The sequence below is a fragment of the Strongylocentrotus purpuratus genome, unplaced genomic scaffold (genome assembly GCF_000002235.5).
Source record: "Strongylocentrotus purpuratus isolate Spur 01 unplaced genomic scaffold, Spur_5.0 spur5_scaffold_9, whole genome shotgun sequence".
In the NCBI taxonomy this organism is placed as follows: domain Eukaryota; kingdom Metazoa; phylum Echinodermata; class Echinoidea; order Camarodonta; family Strongylocentrotidae; genus Strongylocentrotus; species Strongylocentrotus purpuratus.
This window is the reverse complement of record NW_022145615.1, coordinates 14976570-15002021: the sequence shown is the minus strand read 5'-3', so window position 1 is coordinate 15002021 and position 25452 is coordinate 14976570. Positions and strand designations below refer to the sequence as shown.

The following is a 25452-nucleotide window of genomic DNA, read 5'->3' as shown; positions in this document are numbered from 1 at the left end:
AATTCTTTATTATTCAAAGGGTATACTAGACCCAACTCTTTTTATATTATTACCATTTTCAACGGTCATATTGACTTTATTTCTATCTATTTTAAATGGATATAAAATTTGCGAACAATTCAGCCACTGGCTGTTAATTCGTGTGTCAATCTGCCACTCATTAAAACCCACATGAGGATAAACCGCTAAGTATTTATTATTCATGTATGATCAAAATTATCTTTGAACTGCATTTTCATTGTAAGAAATTGTATAATACAGCAAAAGCAACAATAACAAAAGAGAGAAATGATGGGTTTGGTTTTGATAAATTGAACATAGGAATGTGATTTATTACAGAAAATTTCTTAACAACACTAAATTTGAACAAACAAAATGACTGTGATTGAGAGGGCCAGGGAAACATCAAAGAAGAGAAAAAAGAAAACAAATTATAAGTTGAGCTTCATACATACAGTCTAAATAAGAAGATGCTTAAATTATTAATCCCCTTCCCTTCCTCTTTAACATATATCCATAGTCCAATTTTCATCAACTTTGCTTTAAAAAAAACAACCTTTCTAATAGTTTCCAGTATTAATGAACAATTTTTAAAGGTACTCTGTCCCATTTGCAGGCCAAAAAAATGAAAAAGTTAAATTCCAACTGCATTTGAAAGATAATACTAATTTAGAACTCCCCTAAAAAAGGTGGGGCTTGAAAATGTCTTCAAGTGGGAAAATAACGACTATTAGTTGTCAAATCGACTTTAGGGCTATAGAGCCCAAAAGTAATAGTCTTGATGTTCAGACAATTGTACCGAATGGTCATACGTTTTATGCTGCGCAAAGATTCAATGAGTTTAATCTTGGCCATCACAAGAAGTGGGTTATTGATGTAGAAAAATGCTCATGTATCATTTACAACTCTTTTCATGTATGTTATTACCAAAGAAGGAAAAAAGCCAGTCAGTCACTCAATAGTGTCTGACAATGAAGTCTAGCGAGTAAACGGGTTTCCTTGCATAATTTGAATATGAGGAAACTGCTAACGTTTAAATTTCACAGATAGGACATACACGACATATTCATAATTCCTGCAAAGTTCTACAGAATTTGAGGTTGGCTGCAAAAGGGACATAGTACCTTTAAGTACGCGATGCTCAACAGTGCGTGTAGAGATTACGGTACTCTTATGAGACGCGTAAAGAAGCCTGGATTGCACTTATCTGTGTGTGCACACTAAACTAAAACTATTAAAATTAGGAATTCTTTGTCAGCGATGAAACGTAACAATCTTGAAATCAGTTATTCTTACATCAAATAACAAGGATCTAGGAGTCCCATTGTATAATACAAATGATGCATATTTTCATCGTTTGTTAAACGATCTATCTGCTCTTGTTGAGTCTGTTTATGCACCTATCGTACTCAGCATGATGGCTTTGTACGATAGATGCATACAGCCTCAACTCAAGTGCAGATAGATTGTATAATGAAGTCATTCACATGCATAATTTGTATACTATATGATCATCTCTAGTCTAGGAATAGTCAATAAATTTTCAATACAAAATCAGGACCTAGATTTAACTTTCATTATTGAAGTTCATATTATTAATTTTGCTGCTGTAACATATCTCAGTATATTGTCTTTTATCATTTATATAATCATTGGAAATTACTATGATTCAACTCACTCAAAAACACATTGATAAAAACAAAAATGATAGTCACATTGGGTGGTATTCCAGTAGCGCGTACTAAGTTAGCGCGTACTTAGTTATATTTCATACTTTTATGGAGTGCCTGTTGCAAACTAATTTACCTTGTACAGATTATTTTAATCCTTCAATGAAAAGTGTCCAAAAAATCAATTTTGCAATGAAATGGGAAGAAAAAGATAATATGAGTATGAACTGAATTTCAGCAAAGTCTTTGGTAGATTATCTTTGTCATGAATATTTAAGGAGAGAAATAAAACCTAGCATTCCATAGAAGTGTGAACTAAAGTTCTTGTTTAGTCTGGACTTAGTCCCGGCTTAACTTATGAGAATACCACCCAATGGCATTGAAATTACACACATATAATTAAGAATCAAACACATAAAGAAATAAGAAATATTTTACTCACACAATAAACATTTGAAACTGATGATAAATCAAAATGTATGAATCAATATCATACACTACGAATCAGCTGAAAATACACATCTTTTGGGGCTCAAAGTGTTTGGTACGTAACTGTTCTACTTTTGACTCCATGTTACACTCAAGAGTATCGCTGTTTGACCTTCATATTTATTTATACAACATGTTTTACAAACAGTTGATATCTTGAGGCATTTTACCAGTCTGTGGATGTGTAACAAAAATACTTTAACATACATAAGCCAATTTAACTAGACAATTATGGATGTTGCCTAAGTTACCTCTTAGCTGTAATTGTGTAAAGAGCTACAATGATATTCCTGTTAAAGATTACACTCAGACATTAGAATTCATTAAAAACCTAAACATTTACTCCTTGGTCATCGTTCCTGGATTCATGCATATTATTTAATCCAAATGTATATATGACAAAATTCCACTATTCACACTCAAATTACAAATACATGTACCCTCCTGCACGTTATTATAACAGGAAAAATCTGTGAATGAAAGCTGCTCCTTTTTCACAGAATGGGAAAATATACAGAATTTTTCCCCAATAAATCCATTCACTGTTAAAACTTCAATTGAGTTTTACTTTCAGTTATTAAATCCTCTTGTCATACAGGAGGGCTCCACACTAACTTTTGTTGAAAGGGGTCCAAATTGAACTTAGTCTGTACGCTTGAGTCCTATACATTCATTGTTGAATTTGATGGGGGGGGGGGGGGCATGGCCAGTGTAGGAAATGTTATCCTATTTGAGAGACTGTCCTGTGTTTATTTTTAGCCTATTTAGTCTCCCTTTACGATACCAATTTTCTTTGTTTGCATTTGCTGCAAAGGAATTAGATTTACATCGGCTCAATTTGAAAACATGATAAGCAGATTCCAAATAAAAATTGTCCCTTTCGACCATCTACTTTTGTTTAAATAACAATTTCTGTTACAGTCCATACGTAAAACAAATGGGCTTCTGACCTCAGTGAGGCAAATAATGGTTTTTGGTGCCCATGCATCAGAGGCACCTGTTAAGTTGAGCCTTGTGCATAGGATTGATATCTCTGAAAGTCACATCAAGGGCAATTAATTACACAGACACACACACACACATTCATGATCACTTGGATAGGTGATAAATGGACAAGCCACTTTCTCATTGATCACCAGCTCCCTGATGCTCTATCAGGAGTGCAGCAGCTACCTTGTATTCCTCTGTTTCCTTCAATTCTTCCTCTTGGTCCTACAGAGTGAAGAGGGGGAAATAAATTGAAATAAAGTGAGAATTGGAGTGGTAAAATATGCATGGGGGCAAAATGAGTGATAAAAATAAGAAAGTTAGAAAGGGGGAGAGAGATATATACGAGAGAGAGATAGATAGAGAGAGAGAGAGAGAGAGAGAGAGAGAGGAACACAGGAGGGGCATTAAAAAGCGGATGAAATGAGCAAGAAACAAATTTAAAGACATAGAAGGGCAAAAGAAAAAATAGAAAAAAGGAGATATGAATAGATAGATGGAAATAAGAAGGTGTAGAAGATGAAAAATGTAGTAATGAAATGAGCCAGTTCCTCATTATCACATTTTGTCTCTCATAATTATATGAAAAATTCATACGTAACAACAATAACAACAAGGGGACTAAAATATTACAAGGTTAAACAATTTGTTTTCTTTCTAAAAAGGACTACACACAATGCTTGGACACGTGGACACATAGGCCCAGCCAATGAGGGGTACTGGCATCATGGAGGGGGGGGGGGGGGGGGGGGGAGGTGGAGGTACAGGCCTTAAAACATGGATAAAATAAGCTTCAACAGTACCATCAATTAGATTAGGGGGAAAGGGTCCTGTTCCCATAGCTATGCCACTGTAGGTATTGAAACACTTGATATCGTCATGAACTTTGTGTTAGACTCGGAGTAACTCAATGAGTTAACGAGCTTGGTAGTCTACATTCAAAGACCATCACATAAACCATTATAACGTAGACTGAATAAAGTCTGTGTTAGCAACTTATGTACTTACCAATAAGTTCTTTAAGTCTCCATAGGCTGCTTTTATTCTTCTTGTGCAGTCAGGGACCATCATCTTAGATTCTTCTAGTACTTCAATCTGGTGATGTAAAATCAAGATAGGTCTCCATATGAAAGACAAGATTACACATTGCAGTAACACCAAGTTTACAAGTAAGTAAGTTCACAAATAAGATTTTGTCAAAGAAGTTAAAATTATGGATTCATTGTTTAACATTTCACCTTGATGCAAACAACTTCTATAACATTAATTCCCACCATTTCTCTATTTATTTTATTTATTTATTTATTTATTTCTGATCTTTTGACAGGGTAGCCCATTCACCAGCAAGTAGTGGTCTTCCATGGGGCCCTGAATGAACATATTTACATCGTTTATAACATTTATACAGAACAGTTACAAAAATAATACTCGTTTGCAAAATTAACATATATCATTAACCTAGTAAGCAGTAATGTCAATAGGAAAATATTAATTAAGTCGCAATTATGTGAATAAGAATAATGTAAATATTACAGAACATGCACGTAGTGTATGTACGGCTGAGCCATTCACAAATTACAACTTTGTTTAAACAATCTCTTAAATGAATTGACAGAGGAAGCCGTTCTCAACGAATTATCTAGCTTATTCCATTCAAATATGGAAGAAACAATTGGGCTACACTTATAACAATCAGTGTGAAATCTAGGCACACGTAAACATCCACTGTCTATTTGCCTTGTACGATGCTAATAAGAAAACACAGAAACATGTAACCTTTTGTATCATTTTTCTGGCAAAAGTAAGTATTTATAAGGCAATATTTGATAGGGAAAGACATAAAACCTGAATGTCACATCATAAAAAGCTACCTAACATATTTGTGTAAAAACAGTTGTACTTGATCTGCTAAAGTGTTTCAAGCAACAACAAAATACATATATATATATATATATATATATATATGGGTAATTCCATTAATTAGTGACCAACTTTGTGACATTTTTGGCGTTCCTGTAGTGTTACATAAGGAATCCGCACATATTTGTGGAGTATGATTGGTAAGTGATTCTAGGTATGAGGATGCAATACTATGCTTGGAAATCCCTTTACAATCTCACTCCTCTATTTAAGTCTTTACTCAGAGCCACAATATGCATGGGTTCCTTAATATGTAACAGGGCCACCAAAAATGTCACAAAGTGGGTCCCTAATTTATGGAATTACCCATACGATGCATACCTGTTTCCTGATTTCATATTCATCTTTTCCTCCTGCTTTGAATCTTTCCACCTTTTCTCCTTCTGTGATAACTTCCTTTTCATACATCAATTTTTCCTTAGTCAACCTATTGGTAAAGAGGACAAGGGGTGATTATTAACACATTTTTGCAATAATAAAAGGGAAAACAAGGGAAACGCTCTCGGCGGTCTCGCCTGCTTAACGAAATTCAATATGATAAACCAGAACGTCAATGACGTAGCACTCATCCGCATCTCGCAACAACAAATATCGTAAATTTTATGTGGTACACTTTTGAACTGGTCAAAAAATAAAAATTTGATGCCCTGGAAGGGACATAATTTCATTTCATTTGCATAAAGTACCATAAATAGTCAATGGAGCAAAATCTCAAAATTCTGTGTAGAAGTTTAGTGTTCCAAATTTAGCTCTACCAGATAAGGCAAACCAAATCAAAATCGGTCAAGAAATGAGGGAGAAGAAGCAACTTTTGTTATTTTTGGAATAAATTTGCATAAATTACCATAATTAATTAATGGAGAACAATTTCAAAATTCTGTGTACAAGTTTAGTGTACCAAAGTTAGCTCTACCAGATAAGGCAAACCAAATCAAAATCGGTCAAGAAATGAGGGAGAAGAAGCAATTTTTGTTATTTTTGGAATAAATTTGCATAAATTACCATAATTAATTAATGAAGAACAATTTCAAAATTCGCGGTAAAATTTTAGTGAACCAAAGTTAGCTCTACCAGAAAAAGCAAACCAAATCAAAATCGGTCGAGAAATGAAGGAGAAGAAGCATTTTTTGTGATTTCGAATAAATTTGCATGCATAAGCATAGATAATGAATTTCACGATTCTGTGTAGAAATTTTAAATCCCCCTTTTAGCCCTATCTTATGAAACAATCAGAATCAAAATCGGTAGAAAAATAACGAAGAAGTTGATGTTGATGCCACAACAAAGTCTAAGTTTGTTGACCTTAAATGACCTTTGACCTTAACATAGTGACCTGAAATTAAGCTCACACGATTGGGGAGACTTGATAACTCTATAGTCCAAGTTTCTTTGACTAAGAACTTATACTTTCAAAATTATATCAAAAATTCAAAAACTTAACCTTAGGTTAAGTTTTCGATGATGATGATGCTACAACATAGTTTGTTTGTTTGACTGATTTTATTTCTGCGTTCAAAAATATACAAATTCAAATTCAAAGTACAAAATTTCGAACAATAACAAATACAATGAATACAATGTTTACAAAAGTAATTAAATGAAAAATCATGTTCAATTATATCATTCAATAAACATGTACGAAGCATACAATAACATAAGAAATATGAAATATTTTCAATAAATTAGAGAGGTAATTTGGAACGCAGGAGACCACCATCGTGAGCGGTTAGGCTGGAGATGGATGGCGGCCTCGTAAAAAGAATTGGCGACATAACTCTCTTCGAAAAACTGAGTGACCAAGAGGGTGCGGTGCAAGTGCAGGTGCAGTGAGCAGTTGCATGATAAAGAATAAATAAGTCACGGTTTTGTTATACTAATTAGAGAGGGGGAGCATATGATTGTATTATTTGTTGTTTAAGTGTAGCTTTTAAGGAGTAGATGGTTGAACAAGACTTTATGTTGTCGGGTAAATCATTCCAAATGTCCGGGCCAGAATGTCTAACAGATTTGTGTGTTATTGATAATTTGGGGTTTGTAAGATGGAAGTTTCCAGATATGCGAGTAGAGTATGAATGAACGGAATTATTAAACCTAAACATGTTATCAAAGGATGGTGGAAGCAGATTATTAATGTACTTAAACATAATAACTGCTACTTGAGTAGTGTTCAGATCGAAATTTTTTAGTGTTTTAAGTTTATAGAATAAAGGATCAGTGTGAGCTAAGAAATGCGAACCTGTACAAATACGTATGGCTTTCTTTTGCAGTTTGAAAATAGAATTGATTTTTGTCGAACCACAATTTGCCCATACACTATTACAATATGTTATATACGGGAGAACTAGCGAATTATATAGTAGGAATAAGGTTGCATGGGGTAGAAGAAACTTTAACTTGGAGATTATTCCAATACTTTTGGAAATGCACATTGTAACTTGGTGTAAATGATCATTCCAAGTCAAGGTTTCATCTATAAGAACACCCAAAAACTTGGAATTAGTTTTCTTCTCTAGTAGCATACCATCGATTTTAATTTATATAGGTGTTTCTGTATTATGAGAATGATGTTTAAAATACATGAAATGAGTCTTTTTTGTATTAAGTGAAAGTTTATTGGATTTAAACCAATCTGATACTTTGTTAATTTCATAATTCAAAGTATTGTTTAACGAATTAAGGTCTTTATGGGAATAAAAGATATTTGTATCATCGGCAAATAAGATAAAAGAAAGAAGGGGGGATGTATTGATAATATCATTTACATAAAGAAGAAATAACAGTGGACCTAAGATGGAGCCTTGAGGAACACCGCATTGAATTAAAAGAGGATCAGAATCATAACTATTAAATGTAACATATTGTCTTCTGTTTGTTAAATAATCTTTAAACCATAAGAGTGGCTGACCCCGAATTCCGTAATGACTAAGTTTGGAGAGTAGAATAGCGTGATTGAGCGTATCAAATGCTTTACTCAAGTCACAGAATATACCTATAACATGCTCTTTGTTAGCTATGGCACTTGTAATTTTGTCATAAATTTGAATTAATGCTAAGTCAGTTGAGTAATTTTTTCTGAAGCCACATTGATTTGAATTGAGTATGTTGTGTTTAGTGATAAATTTGTGTAGCCTATTATGAACAATCTTTTCTAAGACTTTAGATATACTTGGGAGTAGGGAAATTGGACGATAGTTACTAATTTCGTGAGGATCATCTTTTTTGAGAATGGGGTTGACTTTAGCTAGTTTTAATAAATCGGGGAAAACACCTTGCGATAACGAGTGATTAAATATGTGAGTTAAAGGCTTTGCAAGTGGATACATTATTTCTTTTAGGAGAGACATACTTATTTTATCAAAACCGTGAGATTGGGTAATGTTAATAGTTTCGCTAGGATTTGTCGGATTTAAAAAGAGGGACTCTTGGTTTTGATTGGAAAGATAGTCTTTAAAGTGTGCGTGAGTTCTATTAATTTTGCTGGCGAGTTCAGGGCCGATATTCGTAAAAAATGAATTAAATGAATTTGCATGAAGACTAGGATCATGTATTTTAGTGCCATTTAATGTGATATTATCCGTGGGTGGGGGATTCGTTTTTTTTCCCATTACCTCTTTGATAATTTTCCAAGTTGCAGTTGTGTTTGAACTGGCCTTTTTTATTTTATTAGAAAAATGCAATCTACGGTATGTACGGATAAGTTTTGTTAATTTGTTTCGATAAATTTTATATGTGTTTAGGTTAGTGTCAGTTGGATTGTGTAAATGTAATTTGTAGAGGCGATTGCGTGTTTGTATTGATTTCAATAAACCTTTAGTTATCCAAGGATTCCTGGGTTTATTTCGCTTATTACTCATTTTGCCTAAAGGAATATTCTTTTCATAATAATATTGCAATTTGTTACTAAAATGTTTATATGCAGTATTGACATAATTTACACTATATACCTCAGCCCATCCCTCGAAAAATAAATCCTGTTTCAGCAATTCTATATTACGTTTGGATTCTTTGCGATATATAAGCTCATCAAATGATTTACGGCCAGATAGTTTGCATTCACAAGTTAAAAATATGGGTAGGTGATCCGACACTTCAGAACACAATATTCCACCGATGGTTTTGTTGTTATGTACGTTTGAAAAAATATTGTCAATCTGAGTTGATGAATGTGGATTTATTCTGGTGGGTTTATTAATAATCGAAAAAAAGCCGTATGAATGCATCAACTGCATACAATTGGTTGAGTTACTGTTATCAGATGAGGGTGAGAAGTTGATATTAAAGTCACCAAGGATAAAATTGTGTTTATTTTCATCCCCTATTTTATGAAGATAAAAATCCAGTTCGTCACAGAATAAATCACAATTAGAATCAGGGGGTCTATAAATCAAACCTATGATGACGTTTTTGGCATTTGAGTTATTAATTTCGATAAATAAAGATTCAGCTTGTGTTAGTTTAATATCTGAACGGATTTTGAAGTTTATGTTTTGTGTAATATAAAACGCAACACCGCCACCTCTTCTTCCTTTGCGGTCCGCCCTAATCAACTTATAATTAGGCAAATTGAACATATCTGGAGAATTCTGATGTAACCATGTCTCACTTATTCCAATGACGGAAAATGCAAAATTATTTAAAGAGTGTAAAAGGTTTTCAACGTATTCGAAATTTTTGTTCAGACTTCTGGAGTTTATATGTAAAAGTGAAATATTGTCTGGTTTGTAAGAAAATGAATTTTTGAATTCTTGGGGTGTGTAGTATTTGCTCTCGTTTATATCGTCGACAGGAATATCGGGAGTGTGCGCGTGCGAATTCATTTAACGATACGTATTATGTAAAGTACCGAAAATTTGGAGGATGAACAACTGCATGTGTGATGCTGGTGCGTTTGTGTGTGTACGAAGTGCAAGTGTGCGGGTAACTTCAAAATATAACACAAATAAAAATACAATAAGACCCATCTTGGTCACAGTTACAATAATTGCTTAGGAGCAACAGAGCGGAGCCCGACCGCCCGAGTAAAGGGTGTATTTTTGACACGCAAAATAGAGGGGCTGGGAAGAAACAAAATGCTTGATAACAATAATGACAAATCGGAGTACGATTATTAAATGGCAAAGAGGGATTTGACATTCCCGCTCATCAAAACTAGTTCAGTCTATAACAATGGATTTTGTGATTGACACAGGAGTTTTGCAAAACAAAGAGATTTGTTGTGCGGAGGAGAAAAATGTATGCATGTTAAAACAGACTCTGAGATGATGCTTAATAGCAATAACGTCATTTCGGAGTACAATAATATTAAATGGCAAAGAGGGTTTTGACATTCCCGCTCAAAAAACAAAAAAAAGTTCAGTCAATTACAATATAACAGATAGACTCAAATTTTTGGAATGCTATACAGATAATAATTATTGATAAAGAGTGAGGACTTCGGTCTTGATAATACCAGTCGTCAAGATCAAAGGATAACGAATACTTGTCTCAAGCCCATTTGAGGGTAAAGAATACATTCCTGCATGATACAAAGTTCTACTGCATGTCCCCTGGAAGGAATACAATCATGACAATTTAGGATTAGTGACAACCGTACAATTCTTTCAAGATTCAAATGCTTTACCCATTTGGACAATCGAATTTTCCATCATGATAATTGTCACATACAAAAACCAAAAAAATAAAAATAAACAAATAAATTGAGTTTTGAGAAGAAAGTTAGGCTGGTCAAACAATGGACCCATCGCACCCATGCGTCGAGTATTTCTGAGATAGAGCACCACTGCGGACCAACATGAAGATTGGTCAGCCGTGGAGCGGAGAAGCCACGCCCAAACGTTAGACACATGCGAACGATAAGTGCATGTATTTGTTACATTTTAATAAGCCCATCATATACGAATTGCGTGACTGACACGGGTGTTTTGCAAATCAAAGAGATTCCTTGTGCAGATGAGAAATATTCATGCATGCTAAAGCAGACTATGACATAATGTTTGATAGCATGACAATTCGGAGTACAATTATTAAGTGGCAAAGAGGGTTTTGACATGAATTCCCGGTCATCAAAACAATTTCAGTCAACCACAATAAAACAGATGGATCCAAAACAGTTGAACGCTATACAGATAATTATTGATAAAGGGTGAGGAATTCGTTCTTGACAATCCCAGTAATCAAGATCAAAGGTTAATACAAATTTGTCTACGACCCCTAGGCCAGTGGAGGGTAAGCTATACATTCCTGCATGATACAAAATGGAGCTGCATGACCCCCGAAAGGTCATGACAATTTGAGATTAGTGACAACAATACAATTCTCTTAAGATTCAAAAGCTTTACACATTTAATGCGGTTTTGAAAAGAAAGTTAGGCTGGTCAAACAATGGACCCATCGCACCCATGCGTCGAGTATTTCTGAGATAGAGCACCACTGCGGACCAACATGAAGATTGGTCAGCCGTGGCGCGGAGAAGCCACGCCCAAACGTTAGACACATGTGAACGATAAGCCCATGTATTTGTTACATTTTAATAAGCCCATCATATACGAATCGCGTGACTGACACGGGTGTTTTGCAAATCAAAGAGATTCGTTGTGCAGATGAGAAATATTCATGCATGCTAAAGCAGACTATGACATAATGTTTGATAGCATGACAATTCGGAGTACAATTATTAAGTGGCAAAGAGGGTTTTGACATGAATTCCCGGTCATCAAAACAATTTCAGTCAACCACAATAAAACAGATGGATCCAAAACAGTTGAACGCTATACAGATAATTATTGATAAAGGGTGAGGAATTCGTTCTTGACAATCCCAGTAATCAAGATCAAAGGTTAATACAAATTTGTCTACGACCCCTAGGCCAGTGGAGGGTAAGCTATACATTCCTGCATGATACAAAATGGAGCTGCATGACCCCCGAAAGGTCATGACAATTTGAGATTAGTGACAACAATACAATTCTCTCAAGATTCAAATGCTTTACACATTTAATCCGGTTTTGAAAAGAAATTTAGACTGGTCAAACAATGGACCCATCGCACCCATGCGTCGCGTATTTCTGAGATAGAGCACCACTGCGGACCAATATGAAGATCGGTCAGCCGTGGCGCGTCCAAGTTAGTTGACCTGAAATGACCTTTGACCTTAACTTTGTGATCTGAAATTCTACTCACATGATTGGGGATACTTGATTATCCTACAGTCAAAGTTTCATTGACTAAGAACTTATACTTTAAAAATTATATCAAAAATTCAAAAACTTAACCTTAGGTTAAGTTTTTGATGTTGACGCCGCCGTCGCCGTCGCCGTCGCCGTCACCGGAAAAGCGGCGCCTATGTCTCGCTTTTTGCTACGCAAGCGAGACAACAATATATCAAGTCACATCCCCCCTGATCATGTTCATGCAGGCATGCATACACGAAGAGCTCGGTTCCAAAAGGTACTACATCCATAAATCCAAGTTCTGAGAAAAACACAATTTTTTAATTATCATATTTGGCAATGTCAGTTTGCAATAATTTGGCTGGTTATACTATTGTATGATACAAGTATAAAACCAATCTTTAAAAAAAATCTAAATCTGCACAAAAAAAATTCATGCATTAATTTGTTTTTTCCAATTTTTTAATTTTTAAATGCCATATTTGACTCTTTTAATATTAAATTTGATTAAAAATGGATGTAGTAGTACCTTTTGGAATCGAGCACTTCGCATGTCTCAAGTAATATCCTCTACTTGTGACTAGTATGAAGGGGGTGCTATATCTGGGCACATAGCATTTCACTTGAAATTGACAAATGACAAATTTTTGTTTGAACTTAAAGGTACTATGTCTTATTTGCAGGCCAAAAAAATGAACAGGTTAAATTCCAACAGCATTTGAAAGACAATACCAGTACTAATTTAGAACTTCCCTACAAAAAAGGGGGCTTGAAAATGTCTTTAAGTGGGAAAATAACGACTATTAGTAGGGTGTCTGATCGCGCACCCGATGTTGTGTGCTAAAATTCTTCCCATAGTGATTGCATGCATCCCGAATATGCAGTCTATGTGCATTGCGCGACCATGCAAAATTGGTCAATTTTTTTTTTCAAATCGAGATTCAAACCTTTCTTCTTTGTGATCCTGAAGGTGATACTCAATAAATGAGGTGTCATATGAAAGAGCAGGTGAATCCCCATATTTTCAAAGGGGCTGCATCTCGGAATTCTAAAAATATATTTGTCAAAACAGCAATTTAAACATTGTGTTCTGGCTAACTCTGAGGTTTGACACTTTTGGGATATGCAGCCCCGATCGATAAGTAATCCCAGTCCTAAGGAACATATCTATGCACTTATTTTTTTCGCTAGCCCCCAGGGATCACAAAGGATTACAGTTTAAAAATACCCTTCCCCCTATTTGTTGGATCAGCTTATTAGGGAGGCGTGCACTCCGCTCAGTCCAAACCATGGCAGACCTGCCAACCTCTGAAGTTCAAAAACTGTATTCTTTAATCCCAAAAGTTGTATTTTACTGACAAAAGTTGTATTCTTAAAAATAAACACGTACTGTTACGCGGATCAATGCCTCATGCAGTTCCTACATACAGGAAGAATTTTTTTATGGATCATTGGTTGAATATGCATGATTTCATCACGACTGGTGTGTTCGATGGACGAATAAACATCCCCAAATTGCCAATGTGAGATGCATGAAGGATACTTTACAGGAGGGAACGGGCATTTTGCCATTAAAAATGAATTAATTCATGAACAAATTAAAAAAAAAAAAATTTTTTGTTTGTTGAAAATCATATTTTATTGAAGAAAATCGTACTGTCGTATTTGCTTCTAAAAATCGTACGAAATACGACTAAATCGTACTGGTTGGCAGAAAAAATCAGTAAGATTTCGAAAATCTGATATCACCAATGGAAAGAGGGACATAAAATTTCCCAGAATTGTAATTTTTTTTCGAATTGGGTACGAAATTGTGAAAATTTTGACAAAAGATCAGCAAATTTTGCAATCTTTTGCGTCCGTTACGGAAAATTATCAACTTACCGGTAAGGGTCAGAAAATCTTCAATTTGAGAGCAGATTTCCTCAAAATTGTAAGTAAAAATGGTACCAACTGATTGTATGATATCTTGTCTTGCAAATTATGATATTACCTTATTTTTGATGGATCGCTTTTTTTGATAAATCAACTGTAAATCCAATCACAGTGCGTGAACTTGGGTCTTGTTGTTTTTATGACTTTTTTAGATGCAGCGCGCACGCACGATCGGACATCTAATTTTTAGATCGCGATATCTCTGACATCCTTCGACGATGAATTTTCTATTTGAACAAATTTGTAGTAAAAAACGGACGCAAAATATTGCAAAATTTGCCGATCTTTTGTCAATATTTTCACAATTTTGTACCCAATTCCGAAGAAAATTTCACCTCCGGGTAATTTAATGTTCTCTTTCCATTGGTGATATCAGATTTTCGTAATCTTACTGATTTTTTGAGATAGAGAACTTAGGTCACGCGCAAACTTTGGTCACGCCACCATACATACTTTGTCTTTGATGTTAAATCAACGATATGGATGAATTGGTTTAGGACAAGGGTCAAGGCATCACCGTTTTTCTTATCAAAGACATCTTAATCTTCAAATTATAATTTCAAGTGGTTGACCAGATGCCCAGAGGAGTAAAAAAACATTGTAAGTCTAGACCCTAGGTCTAAATCTTAATTACATTTTTTTTAGATTTTCCAAAAATAGGACCAATACCGCTGATTGAATCATTTCCCGGTGTAGGATTAGGCAGTTCAGGTGAAAAAATAGAGTTAAGCTAAGTGTGTTCTTTTCATGGTAGTTTGAAAGAACTAGGGACCAGCATTAAAAAACTGTTTGAATTTTGAAAATCTGTCAATTCATTCTCGAGATGCCCATTTAAAAACACCCAAATGACACCATTTGTAGACGCATACTAAGTGTATTTCTTATTATATCCTTTGTTTTAATTATGGCACCATTGTTTTAGGTCAAATATATACACAATGTGTCATAAGAGCAAAACCATTTAAGCTATTAACACGAAACTTGGAATTTGAAATAAATGTCACATGGGCCTTTAAAAATCATTAAAAAAAATAATCTCTGATGTTTACTTTTTACCTAATTAGCATAATTGATTCAATTTTAACAAGAAAGTGATATCTTTAGTGACATTAATGGCTTTAGAATCTTAATGCCTCGTCCGATAGACTTCAAATTTACAACATAAACTAATTAGCACACAAATAGTTAAGCTATAACGGTTTAACGATTCTTGTATATTAATCCGTCGCGTAATTAGCATATTAATTATAACATTAAAATTAGAATGCTTTTTAGAATATATAAACATCATTTAAGTTAAAATGCTCTAACTGATTCACCTGAAATTTAGCACACCTACTTATAAGCACACAAGCATTTTAACCATAACAATTTTATATATCTCAGATAATTACCTTGTGCCTAATTAGCATATTAATTTACATATTAACAAGAAAATTGCCTTTTCTAAGCATATGATTATAAGTTGGCTGTTGCAACCAATTCACCTGAAAAATATAACTGAGCATAAACACATTCAAGATGTGGCAATTTCATGATACTTAAATAAATGTATATAATATAGTATATAATATAGCGTGACGTCACGCTATGAAAGCTACAGGTTGTGCCGCTTAAAACTTGCTGATAAAATCCGTCGAAACCTCATCGATCCGTAATGTTTTACACCCGGAAATATCAGAATTAGCATGAGCAACCGTCGAACCAGAAAACCATTGGAAAGGGAGCCTTATCCTCTTCGTCAAAAACAAGGAAAACGAGATTTAACATCTTCCCAACCTAGCAGCGGTGCCGCACAGAAACCAGCTACCCAAATCACAGAACAAAGCTCACGCCCTGTTAAGAACGACATTATGGCGTCGAATGGTGAGTCTGTTAGTCGCACTGAATTCCTTGAATCTATTAACAAAATTATAGAGAAACTCGATAGTGTTAATTTGAATGTAACATCAATGAGGAGTGAGATAGCAGAAATCCGTAAGACGCTAGCCGATGTGGAAACTGCGGCCACGGACACAGCAGCAAGGCTAACAACCATAGAAAATGTCACTTTGCCTAAAATGGAGGAAAAGAGGAAAGAATCTGAAAGTGAGTTGAGAGAGATTATTCTTGCTATGGAGATTCATGACAGGAAGATGAATTTGTTATTGTACGGCATCGCAAAAAGCAATGATGAATGTGTGGCTACTGTGGTTCGGAAGAGCTTTGAGGAGATTGGGTTTACACATGAGAAAGCTCAAAACGTCATAATTGTGAATACACATCGACTTCCTCGACGGCCGTTTCAGCACGTTCAAGGAGAGGAGCAAAGGATGCCTACACCTGATCCCATCATAGTTCGGTTTGCCATCGCGCCTGATCGCGACGCGGTCTTGTCAGCCTACCAGAAGTTGCAAAAACCGGATACAACGAGGAATCAAGGAGCACCCCGCCCTGCTCGCCCAGCATTTAGAATAGTTACTGATCTACCTGCAAAGTTAAAGAAAGAGCGGTTCTTGTTAGAGAAAACAGCGTATCAAATCAGACGAAATGATCATAAATCAACCAGAATCCGGCTGGTGGGCACCAAGTTGCGACTAGAAAGTAGAGAAAAGGGAACAGCAATGGCATGGAGACAAGTGGCTGATTAAAGTACAAAAATGCTTTAAGCATATTTCAAATAGAATTTACTGAAGGAACGAAAACACCTTACATTTCGACTTTGTAAGATTAACGAAACTGTCCTGAAATGAGGACTTACATGAGCCATAATGCTAGGAGGCTAAGGATTGATTTTTGTTTGTTTTTTTGTTTTTGCCTTCGGAGAAAATAAATCGGAATAAGTCTTCCTCAGAAAAGAAAATAGACAGGTGTCTATTTGTTCTACACAATGTATGCCAGCTCGAAATACCTGGAGACGAGTACATAAGAAGTGAATATTAATGCTGTGTACACTGAATTGGTTTTGTGCGGTTTTTTGTTTGTTTCCTGTTATAAATATGAACGAGATTTCGAGTACCTATGACTTGTGAGGCAGTAACCTTCAATTGAATCTTATAGGACGACTCAGCATTTAATGTCAAGCACCCACGGCACTGGGGAAATGAATAATACCTTGTCCTTATTTGAGAATACTATACAAAATGACAGTCAAGAATTTGAATTCTCTGGATGTTTATTTTTCATTTTAAAAGTAAATACAGAATTGCTTGTTCGTCAGTGCTGAAAGAAATGACTTTATTCATTTAATTCATTGAATTTGTTTTTCGTAGAAAAGGCGATGTATATCGACACATCACTATTCTTTTTGTTAGTGATGATATATAGATATTTTGGAAAGATATGAGATCATATGAATTTATTTCTCTTTCATGCTGTGAAACACCAGTAATACTGTGAAATTTCAAATAAGGTAACAAGTATTGCAAATCTGAATATGGGTGTTTAAATTTGATATATCTTTGATTTTATAATGTAATCAATATATCAGCGTAAAGTAAAACAATCACCAACTTCTGTGACATAGATCAAGATCATAAAAGAGTACCCATCGATTGCTCGTGTTATATTATACAATTTTCGTACTTATTGATGTTGCTTTTGGCTGGATGCCTAAAAAACTGGTGTTGAGTACTAGTGTATGTCTATTATGTAATCTGCTAAAGACTTACATGTAATAAGAATAGATATAAGAGCAATTTTAAGATCTTTTTCCTTGTTATTGCGGATGCATATAAGAAAAATGACAAATCTTCTTGAACGAAGCTGAATGTTTTGTTCTCTTGTATTTCCGGGAAGAAGGTACGAAGAGAAATTGATTCTTTTTAAAATAAAAAATTGATGTCTCTTTCAAAGAGAAGACGTTATAATAATCAGTAGTTTTAATCATATGAAAGCAACGTGTTCTACATAGATTAATTCTTTTTTTGAAGATATCAGAATATTGATGTGAGACTTATGAAATGCAAGAGATCATACAGTTTTCTTGTTCTTTAATTCTAAGAAGCAGTTCCACTGTATAATTTTAAATACGTTGATAATAATTATAAATCCGAATATGGAGGTTAATATTTTTGTTTTTATATATATATCTTGTTATCCAAAGCCATGTTAAAGAAATATCATATAGCAATGTATATACATGTATGATACAAATTAAGACTATGATCAAGGGCTAGTCGTTTCCGCAAAAGTACTACGGTCAAGCTATCGATCTTTTTATTATATTTGACCTCTTCTGTGAAAGGGGAGTGTGTGTTTAGGTTACCCGTGTGAATCATCGGAGGTCGCACATTTGTAAGTATGTAAAATAATTAAGTGTATACATTTCCCGGACATGACATCATACAATCAGCAGGATTGTGTTTGATTTAAGCCGGTGTGCCTTCTTTTCAAGGGAGAAACGTTTGATACATTTTCCCTCTTATTTGGATTGGTGGGGTTTCGGGGATCCACAGCAAATATGTGGTCACCTGTGGCTTTCTTGGTATTGCGTCTTGTCTCGCTAACAGAGACATATATGTTTTTGTTTTGTAGTTTCGTTTGTGCTAGACATCGCTGTAATTGTCATAGGTGTTGCAGTATAAGTTGTTTCGGTGGACTAGCGCATAGTGTAGTCAGTGTTATTTGTTTGATGTTACAAAAGAAAAACTCCACAGGATTTGATTTTCATAGTACCGCGGTAAATTTGATATTCAATGGCTAATTTCAGTATCGTTTCTTTGAACTGTCGAGGAATTTGTTTACTTAAAATGATATTTTTTCTGTATTTGTTTTTCTTTACATGAGTGTCAGAAATGAATTATTGATTTGTTAGTTTTCTCAACAGTTCAACAATACTTGTATTTTTAAAAGCCAATTTCATTTATGTTATAAATGTAAATTACCTTGGAAATATATTTTGTATGTGTTTCAAATGAAAATCAATAAAATCCCTGTGGAGGGAAAAATATGAAAAAAAAAAAATAATAATATAGTTTTTTTTAATTAACATATTTTAATTAACAAAGAGGCCATTTTAATACCAAGAAAAACAATGACAATGAAGCAAAAAGCTGCATCCAATTAACCTGAAATTTAGCACACACATTATTATTGAGCTAGTATGTAATGTATTTCAATAAGGTTAAGAACAATCTCTAAAAAGAATGATACTTAATTATGCCTTATTAGCATAATTAATAAAGAAATGAAATCAATTAGTTGCTTTATAAATGATATTTAAAAAAACAGCCAGCTGTTAATTATAAATCAGGCAATTTGCTTTTTCAAAACTATAATTCAGTAGAAAAATGTATCCAATTGTAAGTGATGTACACAATTAAAAAATAAACTAATTAGTAATTAAACACAACCTACAGGCAAGTGTAAAAGAAATAATAATAAGTACTGAAAACAACACCACCCCAAAAAAAAGGTTAACACTTTTCCTCTGAGATTCAAATAAAAAAAGGGGTAGATCTAGGCCTAGGGGGGAAGCCCCATAAGCTCTCAGCACCCTTGTGCATAATTTACTGCAAGGTATAGGATTAGGAACCGAAAAAGAAATCAAACATGAATGTTCATTTAAATAATTTAATAGAACATTTTTTTTGAGAAAATAAATTGTTATTGTTAAAAAATTACTTTCCCCGAAAAAATGTTCTAGATTAATTATAACCCCCCCCCCCCACCCCCTTGCAACACACACACACCCTGACCAAAAGATGGGTATGATCTTGATTTCCCCTGACCTACCTAGTCATGGATTATGGAAAAGTAAAGATAATTAATAAGTAACTTTTTTTAATTCCGATACCATCACCCAAACTAAGTTTGAACTAGTCTAGTCTTTGACCAAGTCATTGAGATATACGCATACGTCGCGTTTCATATTCTACCTAACATCCAACAACTATTTTTTACACCCTTTATACATTTTATCTTTAACATTTAGATATGGATATCAGAAACTAAAAATAACCGAAACATTGAATAGATATTCCTATAAATATTCCTACGTAACTATAATTTAAATTGTACCGAAACTTGGCAAAAGACTATACGGCAATAAATTCAGCATATCTGCAGTCAATAGGCCAGTTTCGGCGGTTACGTAATGCGCGGTTACTGTAACCAAGCCCGACAAGCTTTGTCAAATCGCCATTTTGAATCTGTGCATTGTGTATTAGACTGTCGGTTCTTGCCGTTAAATTGCATTCATATCTTTCTATCAAAACTGCGTGTACATATATGAATTTCTGTTCTGGCCGGAAATGTCTTCCAACTTGCCATTCATCAAGCTGATTTTCAGGCAGCTGCAATATTTTCTAAGAAAAAGAGGAGTTTCGACTACGGTATACACCCGAGAAAAGACTCGTTAAATTAGCGTCCGCAGTAGCGGACTAGCCTGCCCGTAGCCCCTGACCTACGGGGTCCGTGTCACTCGGTAGACGTGACTGTATGGGGAAATTACAACGGGCAGGATTTTCGTTGAGTGAACTAGTTACATACCTCCCTTAAGTTTGACGATATTCCTGAATTTGGGACCTATGACGTATTCAATTATCTAGTAGAGAATATGGCGAACCATGCATTTATGATCGTCGAAGACTGAAGGCTTTTAAGAGTTTTGAAGACTTTCGATTGATATTTCCCGATGGCCATTATGTGGCCTGGAGAAGCTCGAGTACAATCCTCCCTCTAGTAGCTCTCGGCAGCTTATGATAGCGACTTGTGACTAGATTATACAGGTCAAACCGACGCAAAAAGACAGAACATACCAACTTGAACAAAAAGAAAAAATATATAAATAATAAACAAACACAAAGTAGAAGTCTAGACTAGATCTAATAGAAAATGTAATAACAGTTTTATTTTAAAATGTTTTTTTTAAATAATAATAATAATTGCTTCTTGAAGTTGAATAACGAAGGTCCGGCATTTATTGTAGTCTAATACTAGACTATTAACTTTTATTTTATGAAACTCAAACTTAATTCCTAATCTTATTCTAAACAATAAAATTATTCATCATCCTGATGCTTCATCCTTGCCATCATAAGGTTTTTTATTATTACTTTTATTATTCCCTTTTTCCATTGCTCTATCATTCTTTTTCCTTGTTCATTGTTTTTCTTCATTTTTTCCGTTCAAAATTATTTGTTTATCATTATTCATCATTCTTATTCTAGCTCTCTGTCATCGGACGATATTATTTTATAAATATTATTTTATTAACAAAGACCTTATATATTATATTATTACCTTAATTGTCATTATTTCTCGTCGCTTTGTTAATAATATTGATTCTGCGGTCAGTGCTTGCTTCTCGTTAGCCGTTTCTCGTCCGCCTTGAAATAGTCAATTTGGAATAATTATTCAGTACATGCAATTTTTTTTTTTTTTTTTTCAGTTTATACCCATACGTTGACTTTTTTTATAATTATATTATATATTTTTATATTTGGATGTATAGTTTACTTGATTGATCATTGCAGTTTTTTCACTTCTTCACTTTCTTTCTTTTTCCCTCTCTTACTCCCTGTTCTTGTCTATTCAAGTTTATGTTGTTTCCCCCTTTTTCTTGTAATGATTTATTTGTAATATGATATACCTGAATGATTTGTAATGTTTTTGTATTAATGATCTACATGTATTTCTATTCATAATTTATCAATTTCATTGTACTGAATTTAATAATGTTCATAATTATGTTGAAAATGTATGTATTATTATCAATCCAACCCTTGGTTGCTATGAATGAATAAAAATATAAAAAAATAGTCCGTATCGAGGCGTTTCACAAACATTTTTTAATCCGTAAAATTGTTTTCATTTTGAAAATGTGAATCGCGCCTACACGAACACGAACACGTGGTACGCGCGCACGCTTCTGCAAGCAGAGGTGACTGTGTGTGCGAACGAGTGGAAAATAGTTCATCACTTCTTTCATTTCTACGTCCTATAATTTGTACTCAGATTCAAGCTAAGGTAAATGCAAAATTGAATGGAAATTACCGATACCGGCTAGCTAACTTATATTTTGGTGCTTCGCTTTCTGTTTCATCACTGGCTTTCAAGCCAATATCGCTTGTATCATCGACCTCGTTTTTCTTCTTTTTGAGGGGGTATCGTGCGCTGCCTGTATCGGGGACTTGGCCGAACAGGTTTAGCTGCAAGATGTGAATCGCTAGTTTTGTACCAGCACTGCTTTTCTATTATTCTTGCCTAAGACTCAGCGATTTCAAAGATCAAATGTATGAAGAACAAAATCACATCTCAAAGATATTTATTATTCAAGTTTGGAACTGCCTCCTTTTTCTTCTCTCTCTCTCTCTCTCAAAATAGCGAAAACAAACCATACAATCACACCTAGCGAACACAGTCATGTATGGTATGCACGCCAAGTGTAGTCTGCTACGCACCGCGAGTTCTTTGCTTGTCCGACCATCCGATTACGTAATGCGATTTAAAGGTCTCTGAATACATTACGAAACTGGCCTATTGCAGCATCAAATGCTACGTATGGGACTGACTTTTGTTACACATCGGGACGTGGGTATCACGGAGAAATATCGGCTTTAAAGAATAAAAAAAAAAGAAAGTTGCGTAAAACATTATATAATCCGTAGAATCATATGTGGAACGTTCGAAATAGGCTTCATATTTTATCGACACGACCGCATAATGTCATATTGTCGATTTTACGGACATATTTTTCATATCATTGCAGTACGAAGCAGCGAGCACTTGTGCATCGTCTGTGCATCGTCTTGTGCGCATGGGCATGAGACGAGCACGAGACGAACATGTGACCGTTTCAGGCGGACTTTCGCTTATACGCACGAATACAAATTACGAGTCTTGCTGGGGCAAAATGGCAATCCAGACACCCAAAACTATTATTAAAATTCGGGCGTTGTTATAAATATATTTCGGAATTTTACTTTTGATTGTTATAAATGATGAAATAACTGACCTATATACAATGTTGCATTTTAATCGGACGAAATCTTCAGGTGAAAAATTGGCGGTAAAAACTTCACATGGCTCCAGAATCTAAACCCATTGATGGATTTTGATGCAACAAACTCCGAAGTTTTCCGAAGATCTATATTTTATGTAAATGAGCTTGGATATATATTTGACCAATCAGGAGCCTCCGCATCCTTTCCTAAACACCCCGTAAACCAAATCCGACTCTGGGATTCCCCGAATAATTGAACACTTTACTGTGCCGCATTTTTCGAAATGGCTGACTGTCACATAAATGTAAATGATGGAGGTTCAAACTATTGCTCTAACGTAAAAACGGGATAATCTACAGAGCTGATTCTTTCGGTATATTATAGGCCTAATTAAATATTGAAAAAGAATATATTTTAATCTTGGCTGAATATTACGAAAATTAAGTATAAAAATCGCAATTTAGAAATCACAATCCCAAAGTTTTTGAACAAATGTTATGCTCTGTGTCAGTGTGTGTGGGAAGCAAAGTTGATCAGTTGGACTTTTGCGGAGTGCTGAATTTTTCACATTTTCAACAAAACCGGGCGGTTTTAGAAGCTGTCATTTACAAGCTAGTACTAGGGTGTCTGAACGATTTTTCAATTTTCAATTTGGGATCGTTTTTCACCATTTTTGTTTGATATTTGAATTAAAAATGTAATCAGAATAATACATTTCAAATTTCAAGTCTCGCCGATGTTTCTATCAAAAGATACAGCCCCTTCAAAATGCTGAAATATTCATAGCATTTTGCTCAGAATCGACGAAAAAGACGTACACGCAGAGTTATGTTGTTTTGCTAAATTTAGCCAAACAGCTGTATCGCGCGATATGCAAGCGTATGCATATCGTACGCAAGTTGCTCAGCCAATGCGCGACTTGCAAGCTTGAGCCACGCTGTCTCCGCGATATGTGCCATTGACTAGTATGGGTGGCCGTTCCCGCTATAGAACCCGGAAGTGAATACACGTTGTAGTCAATGGCAATATCGCGGAGACAATCTCCGCGATATTGCCATTGACTACAACGTGTATTCACTTCCGGGTTCTATGGCGAGAATCGGCCACCCATACTTTCATTCACTATAAGCGCACATGTTACGATGTAACCATGGTTTGGACTGAGCGGAGCTCACGCCTCCCTAATTAGCTGATTCCAAAAATGTGGGAAGGGTATTTTCAAACTGTTATAACAAATGATCCCTTGGGGCTAGCGAAAAAAAAAGCATCTGGATATTATCCTTACGTCTAGCCCTGCTTAAGCCGCGGGGCGGCAGCTCAGGAAAGTGGCAAATTTTGGAGCTAGGATGCAAACAACATTTCAATCGCTGTTTTGACCAAGATATTTTTAGAATTCTGGGGGTGGCCCCCGATGGGGAATATGGAGAAAAACCTGCTCTTTCATATGACACCTCATTTATTGAGTTTCACCTTCAGGATCATTTGTTATAAAGGTTTGAATTTCAAATTTTTTCATAAAATCATTGACCAATTTTGGATGGTCGCGCAATGCACGTAGACCACATAGGGAAGCGTACAATCTCTATGGGAAGGGTTTTAGCACACAACATTGGGTGCGCGATCAGACACCCTACTAGTACAAAGAGATATCATTAGAAAACATATCCAAAAATCAGGGATGTGCGATGTTCAGAACGAAAATGGTGGTATTTCTTAAACTTGTATTGTTTTACTTGTTGTGCATAAGGCGCTGTGTGTGGCGAGATCGGTCAACGCATTTTGTTACGTAACTGTACTGCCTAGCCCTAGAAGGATCTGGAAATATGGAGCTCCACTGCGCCGCATTCGGCGGTGGCGGAGCTCCCTTAGCCCTGGCCTGGCCTGGCCTGACATACTCGCACCTCCACTAGACTAGTCTATGATCTACTCGAGTTACTAGTACCCTATTATGCTACACACCTTTTTAAGACGCCGGTCTTGATCTTGATGTTTTTCACTCTTGGATCAGCCATTTTCAAGATGTGATTGTAAGTACAAGCGGCTTATCCAGTAGAAAAAGTTAACGACTCTCCTGATCCTTTTACTTCAGTTTTAGCACCTTTTAATTATGCAAGCGATTTGTGCGCGCGTTTTGTTTTACATTACGAGCTCGGGGAATTCTTTTTTTTAACAATTTGGCTTTTACGGCTGGAAAGTAGAGCCTAACTTGTTCCTTCCGCCGTCAAAATACGTTTGCAGTTTGCTAGTTAGACTCTTGCGCCAGCATCTTTAAATGAAGCAGTGATGAATATTGCCTAGGCTGTCGTGTAAAACGGAAAAGTGTCGCCTTCAGCCTGAAGTAACCAGAAAACATGTA

At 35.2% G+C, this 25452-nt stretch overlaps 1 protein-coding gene across 1 annotated transcript; it reads right to left on the bottom strand.

Moving 5' to 3' along the window:
- Positions 1 to 1577: 1577 nt before the first annotated feature.
- On the bottom strand, positions 1578 to 25226 carry LOC578353 (tubulin-specific chaperone A-like). The gene is made up of 4 exons (XM_030976482.1): positions 25056 to 25226; positions 5388 to 5493; positions 4155 to 4241; positions 1578 to 3371 (listed from the first exon to the last, which is right to left on the bottom strand). The coding sequence occupies exons 1-4, from the start codon at positions 25106 to 25108 to the stop codon at positions 3285 to 3287; spliced, it is 333 nt and encodes a 110-aa protein (XP_030832342.1). The 5' UTR covers positions 25109 to 25226; the 3' UTR covers positions 1578 to 3284.
- Between the last annotated feature and the right edge of the window lie 226 nt (positions 25227 to 25452).